This window comes from Anomalospiza imberbis, chromosome 5 (genome assembly GCF_031753505.1).
Source record: "Anomalospiza imberbis isolate Cuckoo-Finch-1a 21T00152 chromosome 5, ASM3175350v1, whole genome shotgun sequence".
In the NCBI taxonomy this organism is placed as follows: domain Eukaryota; kingdom Metazoa; phylum Chordata; class Aves; order Passeriformes; family Viduidae; genus Anomalospiza; species Anomalospiza imberbis.
Window position 1 is genome coordinate 70,323,332 of NC_089685.1, and position 26,284 is coordinate 70,349,615.

The 26,284-nt window shown below is 39.2% G+C and overlaps 1 protein-coding gene across 25 annotated transcripts in view; it reads right to left on the reverse strand.

The window, feature by feature from the left end:
• Positions 1–26,284, reverse strand: part of PLEKHA5 (pleckstrin homology domain containing A5) — a 160,977-nt gene that overhangs the window by 40,159 nt on the left and 94,534 nt on the right. For 24 of the 25 annotated variants that reach the window (XR_010999537.1, XR_010999536.1, XM_068191891.1 and 21 more), the window contains 7 exons: positions 25,393–25,513; positions 21,944–22,048; positions 17,220–17,292; positions 13,789–13,889; positions 12,745–12,860; positions 7,259–7,726; positions 1,165–1,633 (listed from right to left, as the gene is read on the reverse strand). Coding sequence is in view for 22 of the 25 variants with exons in the window: in XM_068191891.1 (XP_068047992.1) it covers positions 1,165–1,633; positions 7,259–7,726; positions 12,745–12,860; positions 13,789–13,889; positions 17,220–17,292; positions 21,944–22,048; positions 25,393–25,513 (1,453 nt within the window). In the remaining 3 variants the exon portion in view is untranslated. Of the gene's footprint in view, positions 1–1,164; positions 1,634–7,258; positions 7,727–12,744; positions 12,861–13,788; positions 13,890–17,219; positions 17,293–21,943; positions 22,049–25,392; positions 25,514–26,284 lie in introns of those variants that run through there. The other variant, XR_010999538.1, reaches the window with a different exon arrangement.

The window sequence follows — 26,284 nt, forward strand, 5'->3', positions numbered from 1 at the left end:
TAAATTTACCCTACTGATTTCAAATAATCAGTCTTCTAATTACCCACCTCTTAAAGACAGGGCTGTTTTTAATGTCAATGGCAAAAGCCGCTTGTGTAACTAATTACATACAAACCAAAAAGCATGAAAAACTCAAGGGAAACAGGAGGTTTGTATGAAAGATACTCAATACTAAATGAAATACTAGCATAAAGTGTTCAACAAGGAACAAAAACATCAGGAAGCAAAACATGGCAGACAGGACAAGTCATACACACTCTGCAGCACTGACCCCAGTGATATATCTCAGATATTTGAGAAGCATTGATAACTAAATTTCCAGAGCAGCTGAGACATAAAGGATGCCAAATCAAAATTACTCCTTTGGTGATAGGGATCTAAAAACTTGAAAATCCAACACCTGATCACCAACTCTAAGTTGTTTAAATTGCTTTAAGTTGTAGTTATAGATTTTTTCTTTCCCTGCATTAAAAAAAGACATCCAAGGATCAAGATTTTAGAAAAATGCTCAGGAGCATTTTACATCCAACAGAAGGAGTAATTTTTATTTAATTATTTCCAATCTATTATAACCCATGGTAACACAAGCATGCTGGATGTAGCAGAGGGGCACATATGGCACCCAAGTTTACAATTCTCCATGTCTCCGTCTCCGTGGTCAAGCACTAAGGTTGTGTGCATTTAGACAGTGATCCCCCCCACAGAGCTGTAAGGCATAAAAAGGAACAATACACTCGATTTGCTGCTGGAACCCAAGGCGGCCAAACTTGCTGCTGAAGCACAGAAAGCAGCATGTGTAAAGAAACCTGGGATTTTGAGTCTTCTTGGTGCTAGAGAGGAGTTAGATTTCTGTATATGCATAAGATATTCTGAATAATTTGCCTTTTGACTCCTTATTTTTTTTAGAGGAAACATATTATCATGGGCAGTAATATCAGGACATGTTTTCATCATCTAGTGCTTTAAAAAATACATTTTTTACTACCCTTAGATTTTTCCACCCTTTTTTAAAACCAAACCTTTCTCCATGAAAACAGTGATGCAACAATATCCGTTATAGAAAATATACTCTGGTGCAACATGAGTTTCCCAGTGATCAGATACGTTCTACTGAAGAGCCCTGTACATCACAGTTTTAACTATTAAATGAAGTTTTTTTTTTACCTTTGTGTGGTGCGTCCTGTGCCTGCGGTCGATGGTTACATCTCCCCTCTGCACTGGCGACGACACCTCCGAGCGGTACGTCCGCTGTGGCGAGTATCCCTGGAAACCGGCGAGGGAGCCGTGAGAGGGGGACGTGGGAATGGAGTGCATGGTCTGGTCAGAGATGTTGATCATGGTTTTTGGGCTGCTCAGGGTGCTGTGCCTGCTGAGAGTGGTCTGCTTGTTGTAGAACTGGCGCTGCTGCCACTCGTAGAGCTGCCACATCGTGTCGTCACGCATGGAGCGCCGCTTGTCCTCGGCGCTCGCGGGTCCCACGGCTCTGTCGTACGCCGAGGGAGCGACGCTGCAGAGGCTTTCTGGACGTGTCTTGCTGTTCCTTGGCAGTGTTCTGTACCCCTCTGGGTACCGGGGCAGCACGTGAGCTCGATGGCTTGGCATGTTCCTTGGCAGCGTCTGGTAGGAGATTATGCTGGAACACAAGTTTCCTTTTGTTAGCATTAATATTATGGCAATAGAAAGTTGTTCACTGTGGGTTGGGTTTATCCAGCTCTCATCTTTTATAATACTTTGAATGCCACTTAAAAAACGCTCAAGAAATTCAAGGCAACAGTTCAAGAATCAATGATGCTGACTGAATGCACTGTAGTAGCTAAAAGTGGATCCTTCTCTCTGATTAGCTCTTGCTGATATAATCCATATTTCATCTTTTTACCAGTTTGCCAGTCTAGTGCCCTACTAGACTGGCAAACTTGATTTCAAGTTTTGATCAAATCTTGGAACTTGTCTATATGCTAGATAGGTGAAAGTTTTTAAACCTTTAAAGTTCTACATGGTTTCCACAAGCTTTCCATATTCCCATGTGAAATGTCCGCTTTTTTCAAAAGTGAAAAAAAAAAATCCTGTTTCCCTAAGAAAATCTTGAGCAATTACTACAGACATAAAAAATAAAGATTATTCTAACAGCATTCCATGGGAAAACTGCTGTAATTGTCTGAAGAAACGGTATTTTGCAATTGTCAAGGACAAGCCATTCCATATCAGCTATTCAAGTGAAACAAAGAGCAATACACGTCTTTGTTAAATAATAATATTTTATTGCTTTTCAACTCAGATATGAATTCAAAGGCTTATTTACTTAATTTTTTCCCCATTAAAAGTCTAGGGTTCTACAGTCATTTAGCAACTTTCAGCATTAGTGGAAATACAAAATTTTCTATACCAAGGATTGATGCATGCCTAAGTATGACAAAGCACTTCTTGTTCATTTTTTTCAGAGGACAAAATCTAGGTCATAAACATTGATTTATTCATCTCTTATCTAAAATGCAAATGAGCACCTCTTAAAGCCTTTTGCTACAGAGCATGCATATGATTGATGCTTGCATATAGACAACAAAAACCGCCTCAAACTGGATCTGATTTAGCCATGAGAGGGCAGCAGCTTCCAGCTACACCCCACACTAATCTGAGCTAAAATCCCTGCACCATGAAGCACCAGAACCTGGAGATGCTTTTGAATCACTTCAGTGCCACAAAAGAAACCATTAAAGAAATTATGCAGATCAAATGGCCAGGTAAACCAGCATTATGCATGTGAGATCCTTATGGAATAACTATCAGGGAAATTGATGATGGTAAAACCCACTTTTCACTGAAAATAGTTAAGCTGAGTATTTACGATCACCTGCAACATTCTGAAGATAAAAACTGCTATAAAGAGCTTTATGTACAAAATCTGCTACAGTTTCTGAAGCTTTTCAAGAATTACCGAAGAATTATCCCCACTTTGTGTTGGACAGCTTCCCATGCTCGCAAAAAAAATACAAAACGGGAAAAGGGATTCTAAGTCCTAGTCTTCTGTTGTCAAATCTGCTTAAATACTTCCAAATTTCTTTAGTAATATACCATTAATGATGAGGCTTTTGTCCATCTCCATATTCAAAACCAACCAGACAAGATACATTTGAGCTCCATTTTTAACTTTTAAAATAGGATTGTAGCTATACCCCGTAACAGCTACAGTATGGCCTGACATTTTCATGAATATATTTAGTAGCAAGACACACCTCACTCACTGAAGCTCCTCACACATTTTATTAATTAAATGGGCAGTGTAATCCTGTCGGCACCTTTAAATATCCTGAACTTGCAAAAAAGCTGCCCGAAGGTCTTACTGTGCAAAGACATCAATTTAAAATCTGCAATTACTTATATTCTGGAACATTTAGAAAGATAATATAATCCACCTTCAATTGGTAAACGATGAAAATTGTAAAAAGCTCAACCACCTCAATATTAAGCCTTGTTTTACATAATTCGATAAAATCAAAATAGATTCACCAATGTCCTGCTGATACTTGCAAAAACGTCATTCCAGTCAAACCCGAAACCCAACTCCAGACAGAACTGCAGCTTCCAGCTGCTCTGCACACAAGGAGAGACTGCTGTAGTTGAGTCTGAGGTTGCAAAATATTTCTGCAGCTGCCATCATAAATAGCTCCTTATAATTGTTCCCATATGAGAAGGAATCTTCCACATGTGTTCACAGACACCTTGAGAGGTTGTCTCTAGGGCTACTCTTGGGTAGCAATAGTGGTTCTGGTGTCTGAGTTGGACTATTTGGGTGTCTTGGGTTGGAAATGCAAGATGTGCCCGGGGGCGTGTATTCTATTTTCCCATCTGTTACAGGTGGGGCAGTTATCCTCTGTTCACTGGGCAGTTTTCTTTATCTCTCCCACAGCCCATCCTCTCTCCAGGAGATCTCTGCTGTTCATGGCCAGTGAGTGTCCCTGCACGGCTGAGAAAATTCCATCATCCCATGGGGAGATGCTCCGCCCAGGGGGAGGAGCCAAGCATTCCTACCTGGATACAATCTGACCCTGGCACACCACAGCAGCCTTTGCCCACTGCATTCTCACAGGAGCAGCTTTCTTCCCCACTGCATTCCCAGAGGATGACCAGGCCCATCTCCACCAGCACTGGATCTTTAGAGGAAAACTCCACCCTTGTCCAGGATCCCTGCTCCAGCAGAAGCACAGCTGGCACTGCAGGAGGGCTGAGCCACCATGGGATGGGACTGCTGCCACCACCCTGACCCACAGGCTGCCAGGGCCTGCTCTGACTCTGGCAGTGGCTTTTTTTTTTTTTTTTTTGTACTATTCCATTTGTCTTTATTTTCCTAATAAAGAACTGTTATTCCTATTCCCGTATCTTTGCCTGAGAGCCCCTTAATTTCAAAATGATAATAATTCAGGGGGAGAGGGTTTACATTTTCCATTTCAAGGGAGGCTCCTGCCTTCCTTAGCAGACACCTGTCTTTCAAACCAACACACTGGGAAAGCAACTTTGCTGCTAGGCCTTTAGGGGCTCAGTTCTGCAACGCTGTGAATATGCTCAGATTGAAACCTGAAAACAGCCCTTCATCCTAATGAACACAAATACCAGCTGGCCCCACATACAGAACTTCCATATAAGAATCAAGAAAGGGTGGCACAGTGGAAGATCGAAGCCTGGCGTTTTACTGCAGGCATTTATTACTTTGGATGAATCTTATATAGGCAAGGCAGAGAGACAAGCTCACGTCCTGGGTTAGCAGCAACACAAAACATCACTTAGTACCAAACAACCCCTCCGTATCTTGTCACATTTGAGAAAGACCACTCAAGTGAACTACTTTTGTGAAAAACATTTTTTTTCATAACTGACATGTGCAATATTCAATAAAATGATAACAAAGCGGAATGTGTATATATTTTAATTTAAACCACATTTATTTTTGGTTTTAAAAAAGTTTGCCTTCCTTAAGGCAGCAGTTTATTCATGTGGCTTTTGCCCAACTAGATGTCTAGATCCATGGAAATAACAGATAACACCTTCAAGAATTATAATCTACGTTGCTGTCATTCACATTACTTTTTTGGGCAATCAAACTACTGAGGGGTCAGCCTGTTCCTCTAAAAAAATGAGTAGTTTTATAGTGAACCTTTTTCATTCTATATAGAGGACAACTAAGAGCTCCTCTTTTCTTTTATATATAGTCATTAAATTAGACATTGTTAACATTTAAACATTAGTACCAATATTTTTGGAGTCTGACACACCAGAGATACTCAGTTGCATCCTCCATGATTTCTCTAAAGCAGGCACAATAATACAGATGCACTGGGAAGCAGCTTGGTGGACAGTCAGCAACTTTCTCCCATTAAGTAAAGACTACTTTTTTCAAAAATTTCAATTATGAGTTTTACAAGTCTTAAACAGCCTTAGGATCCTCTCACCCCAACCTTAAGCTTTAACATAAACCAGAGCCTTTCTCTACTCTGATTCACCAACTTTGATTCTACTTAAATTTCTGTCTCCAGCCAGAAACTGGCAATCTGAACAAAAATAAAATTTTAAATTTAAATGTAGCCCCATTTAAAAGACATTATTATATACATTAGAAATTTGGATCATTATTCAAGGCTGTTTGCATGCAAAGCAAAAATAGCTCAAGGCAAGTTCTCCTTCAGTTTGCTACTTTTATGTAGAACTGCTTCTGAAAGCATTTATGTTATCAGTGCCACCCATATCTAGGCAAACAAGTGTTCCCTATACTCAGGAATAAAATATAGTTAATTAGTAACATATTGTTAATAGCACTTCCCTCTATTTGATTCCCACAATGAAATCAGTTTTAGGGTTTTTATACTTGTTCACAACTGAAAAATAGCACAGCTATTTCTAGTTTCTTCTGTTTGGTTGGTTGCAAGTTTTAAAGTCCAATTAAAAAATTAACTGCATCAACGAGCCTTCCGAGTTCTCATTACGCAGGTTTAAATAATAAAATAAATGTCAGGGTGTGCAAGATCCTGTCTGTACTGCAAGTTCAAACTTGATCGAACTACTTATGATCAGCATTTCATGAAACAAAACATTAACAAATCCTATTTATATGTAATGAAGGGCTAAAAGCAGTGAGGAAATCTTTAACGTTGGCAAGTGGAAGCCAAGTTCATGGAAATGTTTCAAGATTTTGCAAAAACTGAGAAGCCCCCAGCTATGTATCTCGAGATTTGTGGGGGAAACACATTTTCTGAATTTGGTTTATCTTAAGCTCTGCTCTGCCATCCATCTATACACAAAATCCTTAATTTCCAGCCCTTCAAAGTATCTCCTGTGATAATATCTCCATACTTCCTGTCAAATGTAATATTAAAAACCTTTAGCATTTTCCTGCTGGAGCTGCTTGTCTGTAAGGCAGCCTGGAAGCTACACTTCTGTCAGACAGAGAAATTGCTATTGGCATGATATTCAATCTTGTCAATCATTCACACATCGTTTTAAAGCTTCATGAATAAGCACTAGAGCTCAATATTATAACTGGCTGATAGCTAATTTCATGAGAAGAGAAGCTTTAAGCATCAAGTTAGAGTCTGTGTCTTATTTTTAGGTAAATCTTCTCTCTCTCCCTCTCTTCATTTAAAGCTGGTTTAAAGTTTAAAAGCTCCCAGGAATATTTTTTTAAAGAATTTCAAATAATTACTATTACAAAAATTTGTGAGCAAAAAATGCAGAAGAGAAGGCAATTTCAAGAACAGATATTACGAGGAAAAAGAATTTTTATGAGTGATGACACATTTTCCCTGCTAGGACAGGGAAATTTCTAATACCCAAAAAGAGTTTATGGCCATTTTTATTTATTGAGTTATTAATATAGTTTATTAATAATAGTAATTCAAATGCTAATAAAAGAAACTTCCACACATCTGTTCTGAGAAGTCCTCAAATGCAGAAGAGAGGGCAATTTCAAGAAGAGATTTTAAGTGGAAAAAGAATTTTTATGAGTGATGACACATTTTCCCTGCTAGGACAGGGAAATGCCTAACACCTAAAAAGGGTTTGTGGCCATTTTTTAAAATTATTAATATACTTTAATTTATTAACCATCATTCAAATTCTAATAAAATAAAATTTCATACATCTGTTCTGAGAAGTGACCCAGGCATTTCCTACAGAGAATAAAGAATGTGATTATATAATATAGATCTAGAACTAAAGAAACTAATAAGTATTTTTTTACTAGAAAGGCTAAAAAAAATAACCCAGTACTCACCCTCTTGTCTCCTCCTCCTGTCCTTTCCCCCTCTGGATTTTAATCCACTGCTCCAGCTGCAGCATGGAATTGGTTCTCTGCATGACCCGCTCGGACTCGGCGTGCGCCGGCACCGCGTTGTGATGGGCCCCATCCGCAGCATCCGCCACCACAACTCCCATGGGTTTACTCTCAGAACCATTCAAATGGACAGGCCTGAAGTGCCCACCTGGAATTGTGCTTATGGGCAAAGTCCTGTACTCGGGTCCCAAAGGGTTCAGCTTCACGCTGTTAATTTTTGTTAATGGTTTATCTTGCCCGACTTTCTGGAATCCGTATTTTTCAGCTTCCAAAGCTTTCTTCTCCTCGTTTTTGTTCACTTCTTTGTTTTTCTGGTTGTTTTGTGCCTCTGGCTTAATTAGCACCCGATGGTTTGAAATGTTATTTGCCTCTCGAGGTGATGTATTTTCAACAGTGAACTTCTCTATTCTGGAAGGGAACATATGACAAGCTATAATACCAAAAAAATGTTCCTTACAAGTAACAATAAAACATTGGAAGTTATTTCAGCGAGCCTCTGACTGTGTATTTTGCAACAGTATCTTGACTTTGAGAGAAAAAAAATCAGGACATTTTCACAATAATCAAGAACAGGCTGGGGGGGGGGTTTGTTGCTGTTGTTTTGTTTTTCTTTTTCTTTTGTTTTTAATTTTGTTTGGGGATTGGTGTAGTTCTTGATTGGTTTGGTTTTTGGTTGGTCGATTCAGGGTTTTTCTGGTTGGCAAATGTGAGTATTGCTTTCTTCTACACTTTTCTCTTTATTTACTGTTTTAAAAACAATTATAACATGAGTTTTTTTGGCTTTTTTTTTAAATTCAAGAGTCAATTAACTCCCTAGAAAACATGTGCACAACAGGAAATAAAGCTAGAGTCTGAAAAAAGTGGATGTTCAGCTCCTGGAGGGCTGAAAATGCAAAGGGTAAAAATATTCAGTGGCTCTCCAAGAGCTACAGCTTCCAAATGTCAACAGGCTGAAATTCAGATGGTTTTCAAAGTCAGCTTGTGATTCACAATACTGCTGAATTTAGCATATAATGAGCTCCTTTAAAGCAAGCAAATGACTTTTCATGGTCATTGGTATCAATTAGGTTTCTCTGGTGTGTTATCACTTTGGCTGGCACACATTTTGCAGAAAATGTCTGTGGCTTTTTCTAATTTTAAGGGGGGAAATAGCTGCTGACTTAAGGAACTGTACCACAAAAATAATGATATTTTTAGAATTGCTACTGCTTTACAGTATTTACACAAGTACTCAATGTGTGCAGTTCTATTAGTGATCTTCTTTTTAAAATTTCAAAATGTCAAGAGGCTCTATCTTTTGCCATACTGGGAAGACCTGAATTTCAATTCCAGCTCAAAAACTGACTTTTGGGTTTAGTTCACTAGAAAAATAACCCCACCACTTTAAAATGTTTTGCTCTACACTTTTTGGTATGGGAGGAAAGAAGAGGAAGAGATATAATTTCTTAAGATTACATCTCTGCATAAAACCAAACTAAGAACAACACTTTATTTTAAGAGGATGTCGAATTAACTTTTTGTTTTGCATCTTTTTTTTTTTAAAAAAAAAACATTATTCATCTTTATAACTGCATCCAGTTCAAGTGTCTTTAAAAAGGCCATCACACACACAACTTACCAGGAGCACAAGAAGACTGACTACAAACACAGCTGTAAGCATTATTGCTTACCCCACTGTGAAAAAAAGCCATTTATTTCCCCCCCACAAGATGTTAAATTGCTCCCAAAACCAAACATTTGTGCCTAGGCTTCTTCTTAAGGTTATGGAAAAGAAAAGGATCACCTCCTCACTCCTACCTCAAAACTGTACTACCCAGTGTTCTACCAGAAACCAAAGGAATTCCCCAACAGGAATGTGAATTAAAAGCTCCATTTCCCACAATTACCAAGTAAAAAAAAAAAAGGGTGTTAAGATTTCAGTTTCTAGTCAGCATTCTGGAGTTTACAAATTAATATAAAGACTACCTTGCAAATAATCCTGGGCATTCATATTTGCAGCATGTCTCAATAGCACCACCTACCCCATTATATAACATAAAACATATTATCAATCTTTCTCAGGTGGCTTTAGAGCAGAGGAAAAGGTGGAAAATCCATGGTGGAGAGGGAAAGTGGCATGCCTAGGACACTCATCATATATGTGGCAAAGTCAAGCCTTGGCACTGTGCTCAATTCACACTCTCATAGTACTTTCCACTGTGTTTTAATTCAAAACCAGCAACTCCCAAAATCACAGAATTGTTCTTCCACGCAGCCTCATGCTGTATCCCTCATTACTATGGTTATACAGAGCCAAACACTGACATTTTACACTCTTTGGGATGGTGTAGAGGCTGAAGGACTGACATTCAAACAGCCTGCTGGGCTCTCCCAACTTGGTGAAACCAAATCAGCCAAGTCTGAGTGAGCAAGGGATCTCTTTCCACACTGGAGGACCCATATGGGGAAAAAATATCAGAAACAAATGTAAGAAACATAAATCCATATGTGTATTTGGCTCCACATTTATAGCTAGCTCTCAAAGACACAGTCAACAAAGCTTGCAGGCTGTTTGAGGATGGGATAGGGAGAAGAGGAAGAGAATGAGCATTGAACATGGGTCTTTCAGCATATGCTGAATGCAGTTTATATATTTCTGCAACCAAAAAGGAATAATATGTACAATATGCAGTACAGGAGAAGTACTGTTTTATGCTGGTTTATAGAAAGAAATGATGCTGAAAGGGTTGGAGAGGGGGGAGCATGTGATTAATGATCAGATGGACACGAGGACTGTGATTTAGCAGAGCAAGGCAGAGGCATTTGAAAAGGAAAAGCCATCTTTTCCAAGCACACTGACGTCAGTCAGCCCCCACTGTGGATGTCTCTATGCTAACAAGTGCTTTTTTGGCAGCCTGGCTTATGCTGTTCAGGGAAAGTAACTACACCAGGAGGGAAAAAAGCAATCTTTTCTTAGTACATGCTGCATCACTGAGGAGAAACAAAGGCTGCAGCACACTAGCTGACAGTGAAAGGACAGAAAAATGACACTCAAACCTGGGAGAGCAGAGAATCAGCATTTAGGATAAACTGTAAATCAGTGTGTTGGTGGACACTACTATCTAAAAACACAGGCAAGCAGCCAGGGAGGGTGTTTGAGATCATATTTTGAGTCATAAGCTTCAACAGCTCCTCACTAAATAAAGTACTTGGTTTAATTGTTTTAATAGGTCTCTCAGTACATTATTAAACTTGAATGCACTATCTAGGTAAAATCAAAACTGTTCAGAAAGAGGTAATTACAGTTAAGTTAATAGGGCCAAATACTGTTTGTCCTTCCCTGCAGCTAAACCTCAGGAGGGAATATTTCTGCTGCTAATAAAGACCATTTCTAAGAGAAATGGGTGCATTTTTACTTTCTCACTTCAGTATCTCATTTGTGGTTTACGTGGCTAACTATGTGTGGAAAAGAAAAAGAGTAGTTTATGAAAAACTTGGCAACATCCCTTCCCTCCCACCAACTTAATGTTTTAAATATTCCTTTTATCTTTATCCTCTCCAAGGAACTTGCATCTCCAGAAAAACAGACACAAAAAATGTGCTACAATTACTTAAAAGATTCGGTTTAACAGACTGTTGGATTTGATTTCCAGAGTACCATAAGCAGTGAAGTGTCTTGATTTCTAAGTTTAAAGAATTATACTGTAAAAAACTCTGGATTTATCATTGGGCATTTTGTATTACCAGGCAAAAGTGGCCCAACATCAGTTTACATGAATATTTAAGGAAGTAAGCTCTTAATTACTCATTTATTGTAGTGCAAGTATCTAGTGTGTTAGAAAACTGCATTCAGTGTATTCAGTAGTCAGGACCTCTAAAAAACCAGAACTCAGAAACAAAAGCACTGCCAAATTTGACTGAACCAAAACCATTTATGCTTAAGCTCCATCTATGCCAAACTTCAGGTTACTTAGAGATGAGGTAATAAGACACTTAATACTTAACAGATTTTACAGAGAAGGAACAGTATTTCTTCTGCATAAGACCATATCCCGCTGTTTCATTTTAAGAACTTAAAAAACAGCCACTAGATGGATTCTTTGGAAAACAGATGTCTTAAGAGTTTTCTTCCTTATTATAGCTAACAGATTTGAAATTCTTTGAGATTTGAAATCTATTTTTTCTGAAGTAAGTATTTCAAGGCTACCAACAAAGTTCTCAAAGAGGTCACATCTACTTCTGTTTCATTGTGAGGTTTCTTGCCTGAATCAAAACAACAAGATGGTGTTATATAAGTTGCTTTTCTGACAACTGTTTGGCTGCTGGCAAGCCTGTTCTGCCTGTGATATCCAGGCAGATATTCACAGTACTGCAAATATCAAACGAAGGTCATTTCATCAGTTCAGAAAAAGATTGAGAATGACCCCCCTTCAGTTTCGTTCCTCTACAAAGTGTTTCTACAACTGATATGTGATTTTTGGTTGAAGTGAAGTGGGTTTGATTTGGTTTAATAATTTCTCCATGTGTAAGTTACCATTGTACCTGCAATACAAACCCGATTTTTCAGATAAAGTTTATTACTACCAAACTTCTCTGGTACCTCTGTCCATGAGATTTTTCTATTACTTTTTTAAACACAGAGTTTCTCAGCATTGCTGACTTTATTTAGCTCCAGGGTAGCAGGAACTAACAGAGTGGATCAAGTGACAGCAGCCATCAGCAATAACTTCTGTGCTGTCAATAACAAGGAGCTTTTAAACTTTCAATTGATGAGGTTTCCATTGCAGATGCCATGGAGCTGACCCCAGGGACCACATTCTGAGAGCAAATGACTCTCACTGGAGACACAGCAGCAGACAGGGCTCAGTCTCTGAGAGCACAAAGCTTCCGGTGGTAATTTGCTTTTCACTGTCAACACACAGGCACAGGAAGGTGAGGCTCCAGATCAGGTAAGCGTAAATTTGGTGACAGCTTAATGATGAACAAGAATGGCTCCCCACAGGTACAACTGGTTAATTTAGCCTGAAACTCCAGCCGTGAGTTTGAGGATTATGACAGGTTTAAGCCGAAGGCTGACACCAGTTGAGCTGCTGTTGCTATTCAGTCATGAGGCCAGGGAAGTCAAACATGCCTGCACATAGAATTTGTCATTGCACTTCTTCTGATGCCACTGGCTAAAGGGATAGCTCATTTGTTTTCTCCCAGCTCCTGACAATCAGTATTCAGAACAGAACTTAGATTATTTTTGCTACTTCAAAATTTTATCCAACACTGTCCAGTTAGTAAGGGGTCTTCAAGAGCAGTAGAAATCACTTCAGCCAATTTACGTTCTATTTTAAGGACCAGCCAATTTACATTCTATTTTAAGGACCAGTCTTTCACTAAACAAATCAAACTAAACAAGAGAAAGCAATACACTGTCCCATTGTTTTGCCAATCCACGCTACCTTTTCACAGGCTCTGTTTGCACAAGTGCTGCATCTATCATGGCTTTCATCCACAACTCCATTTCCTTCCCTGTATCTGTGCAGAAATAATAGGTCCTCATGTTTGGATGAGCAGCCTGATTGGAAATGACATGGTCATTGCAATAAAAATGTAAGATTCTGTAAAAGAAGAGAGGCAAATATTGTTACTGCACATTCATTCTAATGCTTTATCTAAGAAGTTTTTTTTTCAAATAATATGCTCAGGAAAAAAACCCAAAAGGAACAATACAGTGTTTCTTAGTCATTGCATATTTTCAAAATAACTGCCCGTAATTTTCAATCACAGCTGCTTCTTCATTAATACATTAAACAAAAAGCCCTTAAATTTCTTCAATCTACTAAAAATGATATTGAGCATTCATTAATTTACATTAATATAATTCAAATAAGTAAGATTTTAGCATAGATTTTGGCAGTCTGAATGATACAGTAAGTTTTAATTTGTACTTACCATAGTAAATAAATGATGTCTTGGTTAGGAGACCAAACAAAGCGCCAAAAGGAGCTCATAAAACAACAATAAAAAAAAGTCAGGACAAAATGCTTAGTAAAGTAATTTATACCATGATTTAAGATTGTCATGAAACACTCCTAAGAGTGATTCATGTAATATTGTGATTTAAGAGATAATAAATTCTTATTTTTATTTATGTATAAAGATACTTTGCATTAAGTAACGAATGAACTTTCATTAGCAGGGTAAGTTCAGCTGCAGATGCTGGTTTATAATTCTAAAGCACCACACAGGATTTAAGATCCACAAACTAAAAAAGAAAACACTACTGCTAAGTGATACCCATCCATTTCCCCATTCTAGTAATTATGTCTGTATCAGGATAAAAAACTGATACTGAAACGTTTGCTACTCTACTATGTAAAAATCAGCCCCAGAAGCTGTTTGCCAATCCTTTTTTATACCTAACAGCTCTGTAAAATGAGTTTTTGTGACCAGGCTCTTGTGCTTTCAGACACAAAATCCAATGGAAAAGCTGATTCCCTCACCTTAAAGGCATATTTGCGGTTAATGTGGTCCTCAGCAGACAGCACAGATATCTGGAAACTAGGCAGAAGTATGCTCCCCAGGATTCCTTCTTCCTTCTCATCTGGGAATGCACACGGGGATTAGAAAATGGCCTTTGGACACACAACACTCGCATTCTGACACTTCATAAAAACTCTCTCAGCCACACACGAGCATGACCAAGAAGTTAAGCTCGGAGGAGAAAGCATTAAGAACCAGAAATCCAGACCAACTCTGGAGAGCAGATGGAAGTCAAGCCCCTGATTCCGTGACAAAGAACCAGAATAGCACACATCTCCTGCCTGCTCAGTAAGAACACCTCTGACAACCCAGGTGGTTAAAAACACTGCTTATGACTGCTGGCATTTTAGAGAAAATGTGCACATTCCTCTTCTGATCTCAGGCATATTATGCTACATAATCCCCATTATAATATTTAATTATGAATTATCACTATAATTCCCACAAAGAGTTTACACTCAATTACATTCCATTTGTAAGAATGCACACGTTTCAGATAATTTATTAAAAAAAGCTCTCCCCCAAAACAAACACCCTTTTCCCAGAGCCTTGTTTTACATAAAATTTTAGATCAAGAGATCATAATAAAAAATTGACATTTTTATTGAAAGCCACAACCAGCTTTTAAATCCAATTATACTTTAATAAAGGAATAGTTGGATGCAATTCATAAAGTCTGTCTTAATTGTATTTCATGTTCAGAACTCCTATTCACAATCACTATCTCAGAGACTGTCCCCCATAACACTTCTCTTAGTTGAAGATAGTGCCCACACTAAATCTATGAAATTAAGATGAAAAGAGGCATTACAAAATTTCAATGAAAAATCAACACTGTTACAATTAAAATACACTTCAACAGCATGCCAGGACTATTGCTTATGTGTGGACTTCAAAATCTTTTCCAGGTTCTCACTTACTCCTGGATTTTGAAAAGCCAAACCTTCATTTAAGTTATTTATATGGGGAAAGTTGAGCCCAGCCATTTTAGTATCACATGACAGATTAGATGTAAAAACTATGCTTTTTGGGATAGTTCTTTAAATTGCAGAGCTGAGCATAAATTCATTCCTATTATAAGGCAGAAAAGAAATGGAGTGGATTTACTTCCAGCAACTCAACAGTACCTTTAAATATGACTGAAACCATCCCACCTTCCCTTCAAATATTAACTTCTTGCTAGCCACACACAAAAAATGTGCCCTGTCCCCAAACACATATTGGTGCTTACTTCATTTGGACTTCTGTTTGTGGGAAAAGTTCTCTTTTCCTAGATGATATTTTGACTAATGACTGAGTAAATCCCCCACTAGTGCCACATAACAGCATTCAGCATTTTTGTTCCACTGAACAGCTGCATGTCTGGAGGACTTTGGTCTTTGTTAAAGACATATTGCCACATTCCAGTTCCAGATTTTAAAAATCTGTTCCCAATCACATTTGCTTTTATCCACACATCCCACTGCCCCATCTTATCTTTACTTGTGCGCTGTGTATGAACAGTACACAAGAAAAGCAGTATATCTCCTGTCCAGTTCTAAGAACCTTTGTTTGTGCCAACGACCTTCCAGTATGCAAGTGGATAGTCCTTCATGCCTCGGGGGAACAGAAAGAGAATATTCTCTAAACTGGCAGAAAATAAATACTATGACACAATTTTTCTTTTCATCTATAAATTGGATTTCAGCTGCTAACATTGTAACAAAATTCTGGAAGTTTAGTAAGATTTACTAACAAAACCAAAGAAACCAAACAACCACAACTGCACAACCACAAACAGGTCTGTGGTTTGATCTGGGAGCAAGTGCATGACCCTCCCTTTGCTATCCTCTCACTACCTGAGACAGAATTAACAGAAACATAGCAGGGTTCAGAGTAAAAGCTTTTTATATTTTATCAGCCACTTCTGATACATTCTGGACTATCACTGCACACATGTAATTCCAGTTTAACAGCTTTTACTACTTTCTAGTGAGTGACAGACAAAAGCTACATTTATCACATAAACAATTTAGATTGTTCTGCTTGTATTTCAGAATGTTGGGCAGAATAACACATAGAAAATAAAAACTAAGATTACAGAGCTGTTCATATTTATTTGTTGTTGGTTTTGCTTATTGCTTTTTTTTGTTTTATTTTGACAAAGTTCCTGTGCAGTGCTTAAATTCAACTTAATCTGTTCTTAAGGCAGCAATAAAATTGCACTCTTTTTTACGACTTTTTGAAAAAAGAGCCTGAGGAAGTGTTTAAAATAAACCTGCAAAAAGCACCAAGTATGTAACGACCACTTAGGTAATCACAACGTAACTGTGTCAGTCAGTTGATGCCTCCACAACTGGAATTTCAGCCTGATTGTGACCCACTTGGGGTAGAGAAAAAAAGCCTAATGATCATATTTGAATAATTCAGAATTTGTTAACTAAACACTTGCAAACAGAGCTTTTTTCATGCTTCAGAGCTGATTTGTCTTTGATTGGATCTGTGCTACACTTTCAGAGAACACCATCACCAGCATCAGCACCAATCCTACCAATTCCAAAGTTTCATCCCAAACTGAAACCCCTTGTTGCCCTTCACCCACATTAAGGCTGCAGATGGCCCTGTTTACAATCCTCTACTTTGCCATGCTCTACAATCCTCCTCACTCTCAGCCTCCTTTAGACTAAAATGGCTGCACACTTTATTTCAGGATTGTCCACGTTTCCCTATGCCCACGTCCCATTTGCTTTTGGAGGAGCACTACAGCTCATAATCTGCAGTGGTGAAGGGATCACTAACCCACTTAACTCCAGACTAGAATGAGAAGCAGCTGTTTTTTTCCCACATAAAATAAGTCAGATCTAGCTACATGAGGTTACTAACAGATTCCTTTGTTCCAAATGCAGCAGAGACATCCACTCATATGGAATTGGACAACGTTCCATTTGGTAAGTATTCATGAACACTGATTAGAGCTCCCAAAGGCATATATATCCTCTTTATCATTCTAAAGGCAGAGTTTCAGCTCCCCTGCACTATATCCCTTCCCTATCCCCACTTCAGCTACTTAACTCACATAAAAATCAGATTTAACCTGACATGCTTAGTTTCTAGCAACAGAAGCTGTGAGGAAAAACTACAACCCAGAATTTAGTAACAGAGGTGGCTGTGAATGGGCTTGCCCTTTGAGCACAGCCTGGCAGGCAGGAAGAAATTATGTGAAACTGGTAATTACCAAAGAAACAAAACAACAAAAAAAATATGAGAGCAGCAGGCCTGGGTATTGACAGCTATACAACCATTTTAATCCATTAAGTTAAGCAGAAGCTTATTTCTTACATTTGAGTGATGTGTCAAAATTTATCTGCTCCCAGCCAAATTAGCAAAGGAAGCTCTCAGGAGCTGAACTTACCTCTGTAATAGAAGAGACACAGATCTGAGAGCACAAACCAACGCTTCTTCCACAGCTTCATTCCAGTGCTGTCCTGCAGGAATCACAGGGATCAAGTCAGAAAACACACACTGGGGACAGCTCAAACCAGGCACTGCACAGCTGTTGGAACCCTGGCTGCTGAGAATTTGAGACTTTCTGTGGTGGCAGGCACTGACCCCCAAGAGAGCACGGCATTCACCTGAGGCTGTGGAGAAGCTTCCAAAATGGAATGACAGAACTGGGATTGTGGGTGTGGAGTTTGAATAGAAGTGTGTGATATCACAGGGTGGAGAACTCAGAGTTTAAGGTTTTAGAATACAGTAATATTTGTAAAGCAAGATGGATGTTTTAGGGTGGATGCTGGTCCTTCTTCTTCACCTTCTCCTCCATGGGTTTGGGTGGTTTTGTGTAATTGGACAAAAAAGTCCCCATTGCGGGCACGGGTGGTTGGGTATTGGGTTAGGAGTGAAAATAATTGAGGTGTCATTTCTTAATTGGACAGTTTATCCTTAAAAGGCCTTGGAGAGAGAGAGAGAGATGGTGTTCCATTTTCAGTTTGTTAGAGTGAAGTGCTGTAGAATTCAGGGTTTGTGAGACTATGACATAGATAAAAACTAATAAACATCTGAGTCCCAAAAAGAAACACCCTCTCATGCATTTAATCCTGACCCTGGCAAAAAGAAGATAAAAACTGAACACACAACTGTGCTGTGTGTGCTGCCAGCTCAATTTCTTGGCTGTTTTAAGTATTTGACTTCTCATCCTGAGCTGTCACTACTAACAAAGGCTGTGACCCAGGAATCCTGAGGTGAGCAGGGAGTCACGGAATCGCTGAGGTTGGAAAAGGCCATTTAGCTCATCGAGTCCAGCTGCTACCAGCACTGCCAAGTCCACCACTAAACCATGTCCCCAAGTGCCACATTAACACATCTAATTACACCTTCAGGGTTGGTGACCCAACCACTTCCCTGGGCAGCCAGTTCCAATGCTTGACAACCCTTCTGGTGAAGAATTTTTTCCCAATATCCAACCTAAAACTTGAGGCTATTTCCTTTTGTCTTGTCACTTGTCACCTGGGAGAAGAGACCAGCCCTCACCTCATTACAATCTCCTCTTTGGCAGCTGTAGAGAGCAGGGAGGCCCTCTCTGAGCCTCCTTTTCTCCAGACATGCTAGAGATTACAATTTACAGTTTAACTAATTAAAAAAAAAAAAAACAACAACAACAAAAAAGCTTTTTTCTCTTAAAGAGGAAGATAACACTTCAGGTACATCCTCCTTTGTTTTCTGAAGAAACTCTCTGTTGAATTTTGTCTCCTATTACCACTCATATACCTAGAGCAAATTTCCTTCCCAAATAAAGTTTATTCCTAGGGTAATTTCATTTTTTTTTACGCTTATAACCAATTTACACCACTCAGAATGAAAGACTGCCACCACTACTGCAGTGTAAATAAGCCAGAGCACTGCAGCACATACATCCTGGTAGAATCAGATTTAATAAATATGTTAATCTGTTCCAAGAAGAAAGGGATGTGTGAATTAGCAATATTCTTGTAGTAAATAGGTTTTGTGACAATGAAGAAGAGGGATTCTCTAATGAAAAACTGTGGGGTGGGTTTGTTTTTGGGGTAGTTCCCCAGCCCAAGAAAAATCAGGATCATTTTTAGCATTGTATTTCAAGCTCTGCTCTTTTTAGGGTGGGGGAAATGAGCTGAAAGAAGAAGAAAGGATAAACCAATCATTAGCTAGGAAACATTATTCAGAAAAAGTATGTTCACTGTAAACATCTTCCAAAAAAGGAGTTGGCTCTGAATTTAAAAAGTAGCAGAAAAATGACAGAAGATCACTACATGTACTGAGACAGCACACCCTGAATTAAACAAAAATTGCCACTCTGTGATTACATAAATGTTATTTTACTATCAGAAAGAAACCTGCATGAGCTTTCACTGTACATTTCTGAAGATCGTATCTGTTGGCAAAATTGACTAAATTGGCTCTCAATGACTACTCCAACATGGAAATACGCAGCAGCACCTTTTCTTACAAACATCAATCAAACATCACAGCATTCAAATTGTTTCCCACATAAACAACCTCCAACCCTGAGGTGGATTAAAGACTGGTTGATGTGCCAGCCCCAGGGAGTGGGTGGCCAGTGCCTCGTGGTGTGCCCCAGGGGTTGTCACTGTGGCCAAGACAATTTAACAACTTCATTAAGGAGCTGCACACAGAGCTCACCCTGAGCAAGTCTGCTCACAATTAGAGTTATGAGGAGTGCTCATACTCCAGATGCTTGTGCTGTCATCCAGAGGGACTGGACAGGCTGGGAAATTGGGCAGAGAAGGATCTCTTGGAGTTCAGCAGAGGGAAATGCTCAGTCCTCCATCTGGAAAGGAATAACCCCCTGCACCAACATGAGCCAGGAATGCACCCTCGCAGCAAGGGAGAGCAGCAGCACCCCAGACTGCATTAGCAGTGCTGCCAGCAGCAGGACAAGCCTCAGGCTCCGGGTGTCGAGGTGACCCCAAGACTGTAGAAGTCTTCGTTTCCCAGCCCGCGCAGCCAAAGGAGGAGTCTGGATGCGTAGGATCAGCTTCTCAAGGTTGTTTATTTTCTCTTAACTGTAACATTCTTTCTCTGACCTGCTGAGCTCTGTCTAGCAAGGAGGCCATGGCATTCTGTGTGCCCTCTAGGGCAGACATTTTATGTAATCCTCTAGGTTTACATTTTACACTAAAAACTACGTGTGCCATGTTTACAATCATGTGCCAATATCTATCATCTATGTTAGACAGGGTGTCTCTACCTTAAACCAACAGAAAAGTGTCACCATCACACCAAGACATGGAGCACAAGAAGAAGGAGAAGAAGGTCAGGACATGCCCAAATCCCTCCATCTTGTCCCCTTGAACCCTCTTCTAAGAACTCCAAAATTCTACTTTTCCACCCTGTGTTAAATCAACTACCACACTTCTCAAACCCTTGTGGCTTGTAATTCCTCACACAAAGTTGGCAGCTTTTTCCACGGGCTAAAATGGAAGCCACAGGTGTTTTTGTCTTCATGCCAAGGTCTCCGAGCCCCCTGCCAGGGTCTGGAGACAGCCAGGGCAGCCAGAGGGATGTCCTGGACTCCCACAGACAAGGACATCCTTCCTCTCTGCTCAGCACCACAGAGGGCTGGCTGCAGTGCTGCTCCTGCTCTGGGCTCACTGGTGCAAGAGAAACGTGAACATACTGGAGGGAACCCAGCAAAGGGCCACAGAGATGACTGAGAGGCTGGAGGATCTTCATATGAAAACAGGGTGAGAGTTCCCAGGAAAACTGGGACTGCTCAGTTTGGAGAGAGAGCAGCTTAGGAGGCATCCTATCAGTATAAACATCTGGTGAAAGACTAAATAATGTGGAGCCAAACTTTTGCCAAGGGCAAGAAAAGAAACAGTGGGCACAAATTAAGAAGCATGAAATGCTACCTGAGCAGAGGTAAAGCGTTTTACGGTCAAATACTGTCACAGGTTGCCAGAGAGGTTGTGGTGAAGTCTTCCTCTGTACAGATGCTCAAAGCCCAGCTGCACAAAGTCCTGCCCAAGACTCTCAAGCACATGGTGCGATTCTGGGGGTGTCCTGTGCAGGGCCAGGAGTTGGAATCGATGATCCTGATGGGTCCCTTCCATGATATTCCATGATTCTGTGACCCTGCTCTAGCTGAGCCTGGTTAACTGTGTTAGATTATCATGATGAGGTTCCCTTCCAACCAAGACAACTATGTGATTCTGTGCCCCAGAAAAAAATCACCTTTGTGAGAATTTTTCACTCTCAGCATTTGCATCTCAGAATTCTCTTCACTCTCAGAGTAGAGGCTACAGGATTGTCTAAACCTGGGAAAATCTTCCACTAAACAGACACATCTAGATCTTATCATCTGAGCAGTTTTTAAAAACTGACTCATCACCAGCACCCAGAAATCTATGCAGGTCATTCCAGTCTATCTGAGTAGGCACAGTAAATGACAACGTAGATCAAAATTACATGCACACATTTGTCTCAGCTGAGTTTAAATTATGAGTTCTCAAGGGTTCTTGGTGGATTTTAAAAACAGATTTGTAATATTAATCAGAACAGCAAATTTACAGCAGGCTAGAACACTGTCCCAATATTAAAGAGCACATACTTCAGATTAATTCACACTCCATGGGAAAACCTAAAATAATATCTGGTTTTAACGTGATTATCTTTGAATAAAGCAAATAGACATACCTATGTGAAATATATGAAGAAATGGCTGCACTTACTATGTTTTATTGAAAATATTACTTTTAGAAAAAAGAGATGTAGTCTAACGAAAGAAACTTAAGATCCCCCAGTATTCTGGGTCATACACCTCTTGTCCCATCATCTCGACATGCCTGAAATTAAATCAGCTATTTACTACCATCATTTGCTTACATTTTTTAGAATCATGTATATCTATATCTATATATATAAAAAATCTACCAATGCTCTTTACTTGTCTGATGTCGTTATTTGTATCAGACTGATATCTAGTAAGGAGTTAATGAATTGAAGACCAGAGTTTACAGCCTCATTCTGCTATTGCTACCTCTGTATTTTATGGAAGTGGTTGTCTTTTGTACCACACAGTAGAGGGAAAAAAAAAAGAAAAAAAAAAAAAAAAAGAGGGGGTGAGGAGGGTCTGAGTACCTGTTTGTAGAGCCAGCCTCGTCTGACAACTGGTGCATTAGGATTTCTCTTTATGGAGTTCGATCTCTTCCCAAAATTATGAACCTTCTTTGAAGATCGTGATGTCTAAATTGAATTGAACACGTTACAGAAACCATGACATCAATAACTGTACAAAAATCAAAACACTTTTCTCTAACATCTTTTTCTCTTTTTCTTACACGTGCTCCTCTGGGGGACTGCAGAACACAAGCTCTATTCTTTTTTTAGATAAATAATTACTGCAATGGTTCTGCTGGTTTCAGCATTTCTTTCTTTTCTTCTGCAGAGAATATAAAGATAAATCCCAAGACAAGTACTAAAAGATGTTTTGGGATTTTTTCAAACAAGAAAAAAACCCAACCAAATACACATCTGACATTCTTCTAAGGTAGGCAGAATGCCTACTGAGCTGTAGGAAGAGAAGTAAACTCATGGAACTATCATTAATTATGAAAAACTACATCACCTGGGCAAGAAATCCCACTCTTTCCTGCTTCCAACACTGAACTAACACATGAAAACTTGTTCAGATTCCAACAAGATATACCTCCCCTTTCCTAAAATAAATTAGTTTTTTAGTATTCCTTCTTTGTTCTGCGATCTCTCGCTTGATTTCAATATTATTTTACTTGCTTGCACTAAAGTCTACTCAGAAACCTTTCCATAGAACTCTGGAGCTCATATGCTTATACTTTTTACAATTTTGCAATGATCACCTATGATTAAGAGAAGTAGGAAAAATAAAGCATTTTAGATTTCATCCTTCTACTTGAATAACCAAAGGAAATTGGAAAAGGCACAAAGAAACCCGCAGTGCTTTGCCAATTCACACTTCATTCTTCTCAGCCTACATTTAGAAAGTTTGCTCTGCAACTAAGCGAGCTGAACATTTACTTTTGTTTTAAATCCTGTAAGAATTGGTGCCTCAGACACCACGAGATGTGACAGAGCAAAGTACACTCCTGTGCAGAAGAAGTCAAGGTCAAGTAAGTTTTTAAAGCTGCATTCACATCTCTGCTTCAAATCCACCGTTTGGATTGAGACAATATTAAACTCCTGTGTGTTTCAGCTTCCCTCTCTCTGCTGCTGAGACTAATCATGAGGTTATGCAAAATTCCTGAAGGAGGAATGCTTGACAGCCACTCAGGTTTTGCTGCAAATGAGGTGTGGGGTTTCTCTGTGGAAATTCTCTCAACACTCATCACAGAACTAAGTTGGGTTTTACTCATGCTTCAGAGAGAATCCCACACTAGCTGAAGAACCATAAACTGAGAACTTGATTTAAAATTATATGCAGCTTTTGTCAATGATGCCCTTAACTGAAGAACACTGCTTGGTAAAACAAAACAAAACAAAACATTACAAAAGCTATGTGTGCCTGCCTACAGTCTACAACACAAAACACATTTTATATTTCTTTTTTGCAAGAATCATGAGGGAATATAAAAATAATCAGAGTGCTTTTAATTTTCCCTGGAGATACAGAAATTTGACTCAGTTCTGAAAAGCAAGACAGAACAAGCAACTGAAAGCCTAATTATAAAATTAAAAAACTTCCACATTTCTATCAGTGCAAAATGGACAAAGATTTCTAAGAAGCCAAGAGAATTATGAGAGCCAGCTGTGAAAAAGGAATACATAAAAAAGAACATATAAAAATCCAGTTATAAAGTGAACTACAGCTCTGTTAACCTGTATGACTGCTGTATTGGCATGTCACACAAAAGCTGGGCTAACACTTTGATCAGAAATAATTTCTAACACTCAGACCTACTCTAATATTAGGTACTAAAGGTTCAAAACCCCTCAAGAGTGCTCCAGTGCTCTATTTTTACAATTAGCTATTGTAAAAATAGCTAGTGCATTGAGGATGCTTCTGAAGACAACCATGCACTTATGTCAAGTCCAACAAATTCAGATAATTTAGACAGCTGTCTCTAAGGTAGGCCTGCTAAAAACCCATATTGACTCCAATTTCACTGAGCTAACAGCAGAGCTTTAATGGGTTACATCCTACCAACTGTGAACACAAACTTCTAAATGCAGCATCACAAGTGCTTTCTACTTTTAGTTATTACAGAGAACACTTTAGATGACTTGCAATTAGTTTGCCACATGCTGCATAAAGAGAATAACTTCACAACAAACTCTGAACCTTAAGACAATGAGTATTTTGGGACACTGAAACACTGTAGGTGAGTATATAAACTAATTATGAGTGCTCAGACTTTAGATTACTTCTCCTTTTGTTATGCATGGACTTAAACATGATCATATGAAAGTTGAGATGGATTTTGTTTCTGTTCATAATACATCTGTGACTCTCTATTTTTCCCCCCAGCAACATTAATAGATTAAGACACTTTTCTCATTGAATAACAGTTTCCTAAGGTAGATCAAGGATTCTGCCTGTCTCATGAGATACTTAAAACAACAAAAAGGTTCCAAAATGTGCTTGAAGGAACCTTGCAATGTTTCTTACCACATGGTAAGTCAATTATTTCAATCCAAGTTTCTGACATTAAGGAATTTGCTCTGTTAGAACACATTCCAAAGTTTATTTTTCCCTTGCAGGCTGGATTAGTTTGCTGGAAAAGCACTTCTCAGGGTTAACATTTCCAATGACTAGCTAAAGCACAGGGTTTTTTCCCCCTGTTTAACTGGCCAGAAGAGATGACAGCTCTTGTCTGTCATCACTGATCAAAGCTGTTTTCTTGGTCTCCCAGAAAACTTAAGGCACTTCTTAACTTTGTAGCAAGTGCACTTCTCTTTCAAAAAAGCTGAAAATTAAAAAAAAAAAAAATATGCACACAACAGGCTCATCAGCTTTATCCTATAAACCTAAGAGTTGGTAAGAACATCTGGGCATTTACCTTAACCTCCTGAGAAACTGGGTGAATGGAGAAGTAAAACATAAGTTAAGGTGACTCTAGGATTCTCCTAAACATTTAGCAGGAATTTTTCTAGGAAGCCAGGACTTCTGCTTCTGGCCCAATGTCACCTGCTGTTTAGCACAGGGTCACCTCCCACCTCTCTCACAACTACTTCTTGCACACAATTCCAACTCTCTCTGCTTTACCCGGACACATCCAGGCAATTGCTTGTGATGGAGCAATTTCTGAACAAGTGCTGGCCCAGATGCCTCATCAGTCACTCAGGTTTTTGCAGTTCACACAGATCAGGAAGGTCAATTTAAGTACGTGCAAGTCATAAGATCTCTGAGATACCTGATAAAAATTACAGCTACAGTGACAATTTGTTTGAGACACTTCAGTTTCCAAATTAAATGTGGAAGGAGTTGAGTGCCCTGAAAAATACAGAAGCTTTGTTTCTCTTTTTCAGTGGAATACTAACAGACAGCACTGTCTAGCACCTTGTGGAATAACTGAATTATTTTAGTTCTAATTTATTTGGACATAAAGACTTACTCTGCCCACAGGGCTCATTGGATGAGCAGCATAATCTGATGTCAGATTATAGTTAGTTGCTTCACATATCATGCTTACTGGTCGCTCCTTCTTTTCTTCAGATGACATTGCTGCAGCAGTCCTGAAAATAGAATATGTAATAGCACTAGAACACGCTGTGTGTGCAGACTGCTAATAGCAAGCACCCCTAGGTGTAGCTTTGTACAGCCTGTGTCCTACTTTTCCAATTTGAAAGCAATCCACACTTCATTGCAGAATTACCTGCACTGTGTTTTAAACTCCATCCTATTATAGATGAATTTTAAGGTGTTGCTTAAAACCAGAATTTCTCTTAGCGCCAGGTGTTGGTGGGAGGGAAAAAGACAGGTATGAGTGTGAGATGGAAGTGGGAAGAAATGTTCTCCAAAGGCCCCCCTCTGGCTTTGCCCCACCATGGGTGAGAACAGGCCCATTGGTGAAATTTGGCCAGTTCTGATGGTTTTCACTGGAGCCACCGTGTAATGTGCTGCAGTAATGGTGGTGAGCAGGACACCCAGGACCCAGACATCAACAAAATCCTGAGGTCCGGCATGAGCTCCATGCAGACCTTCTTGTATTGCTCTACAAAACTAGAGCAAAGACAGCAAATCCCAGTTATTATCCAATGATTCAGAAAGTGTCCCGACTGGCCAAGGAAATAATCAATTGAGGAGAAACTATCAGGCAAAACATTAGAGATTAACAGCTTGTGGTTGTCCCTAAGTGATTATAAATTTTATCCCTTTATGGAAGTTTATTTGATTGTTACATAGTATCTAGGTTGGCTATTAAAATTACAGAATTAATTAAAGTGACAAGAGGAAATTCATACAGTGCATAAATATGATTCATTTCTATCATACAACTAATTTGA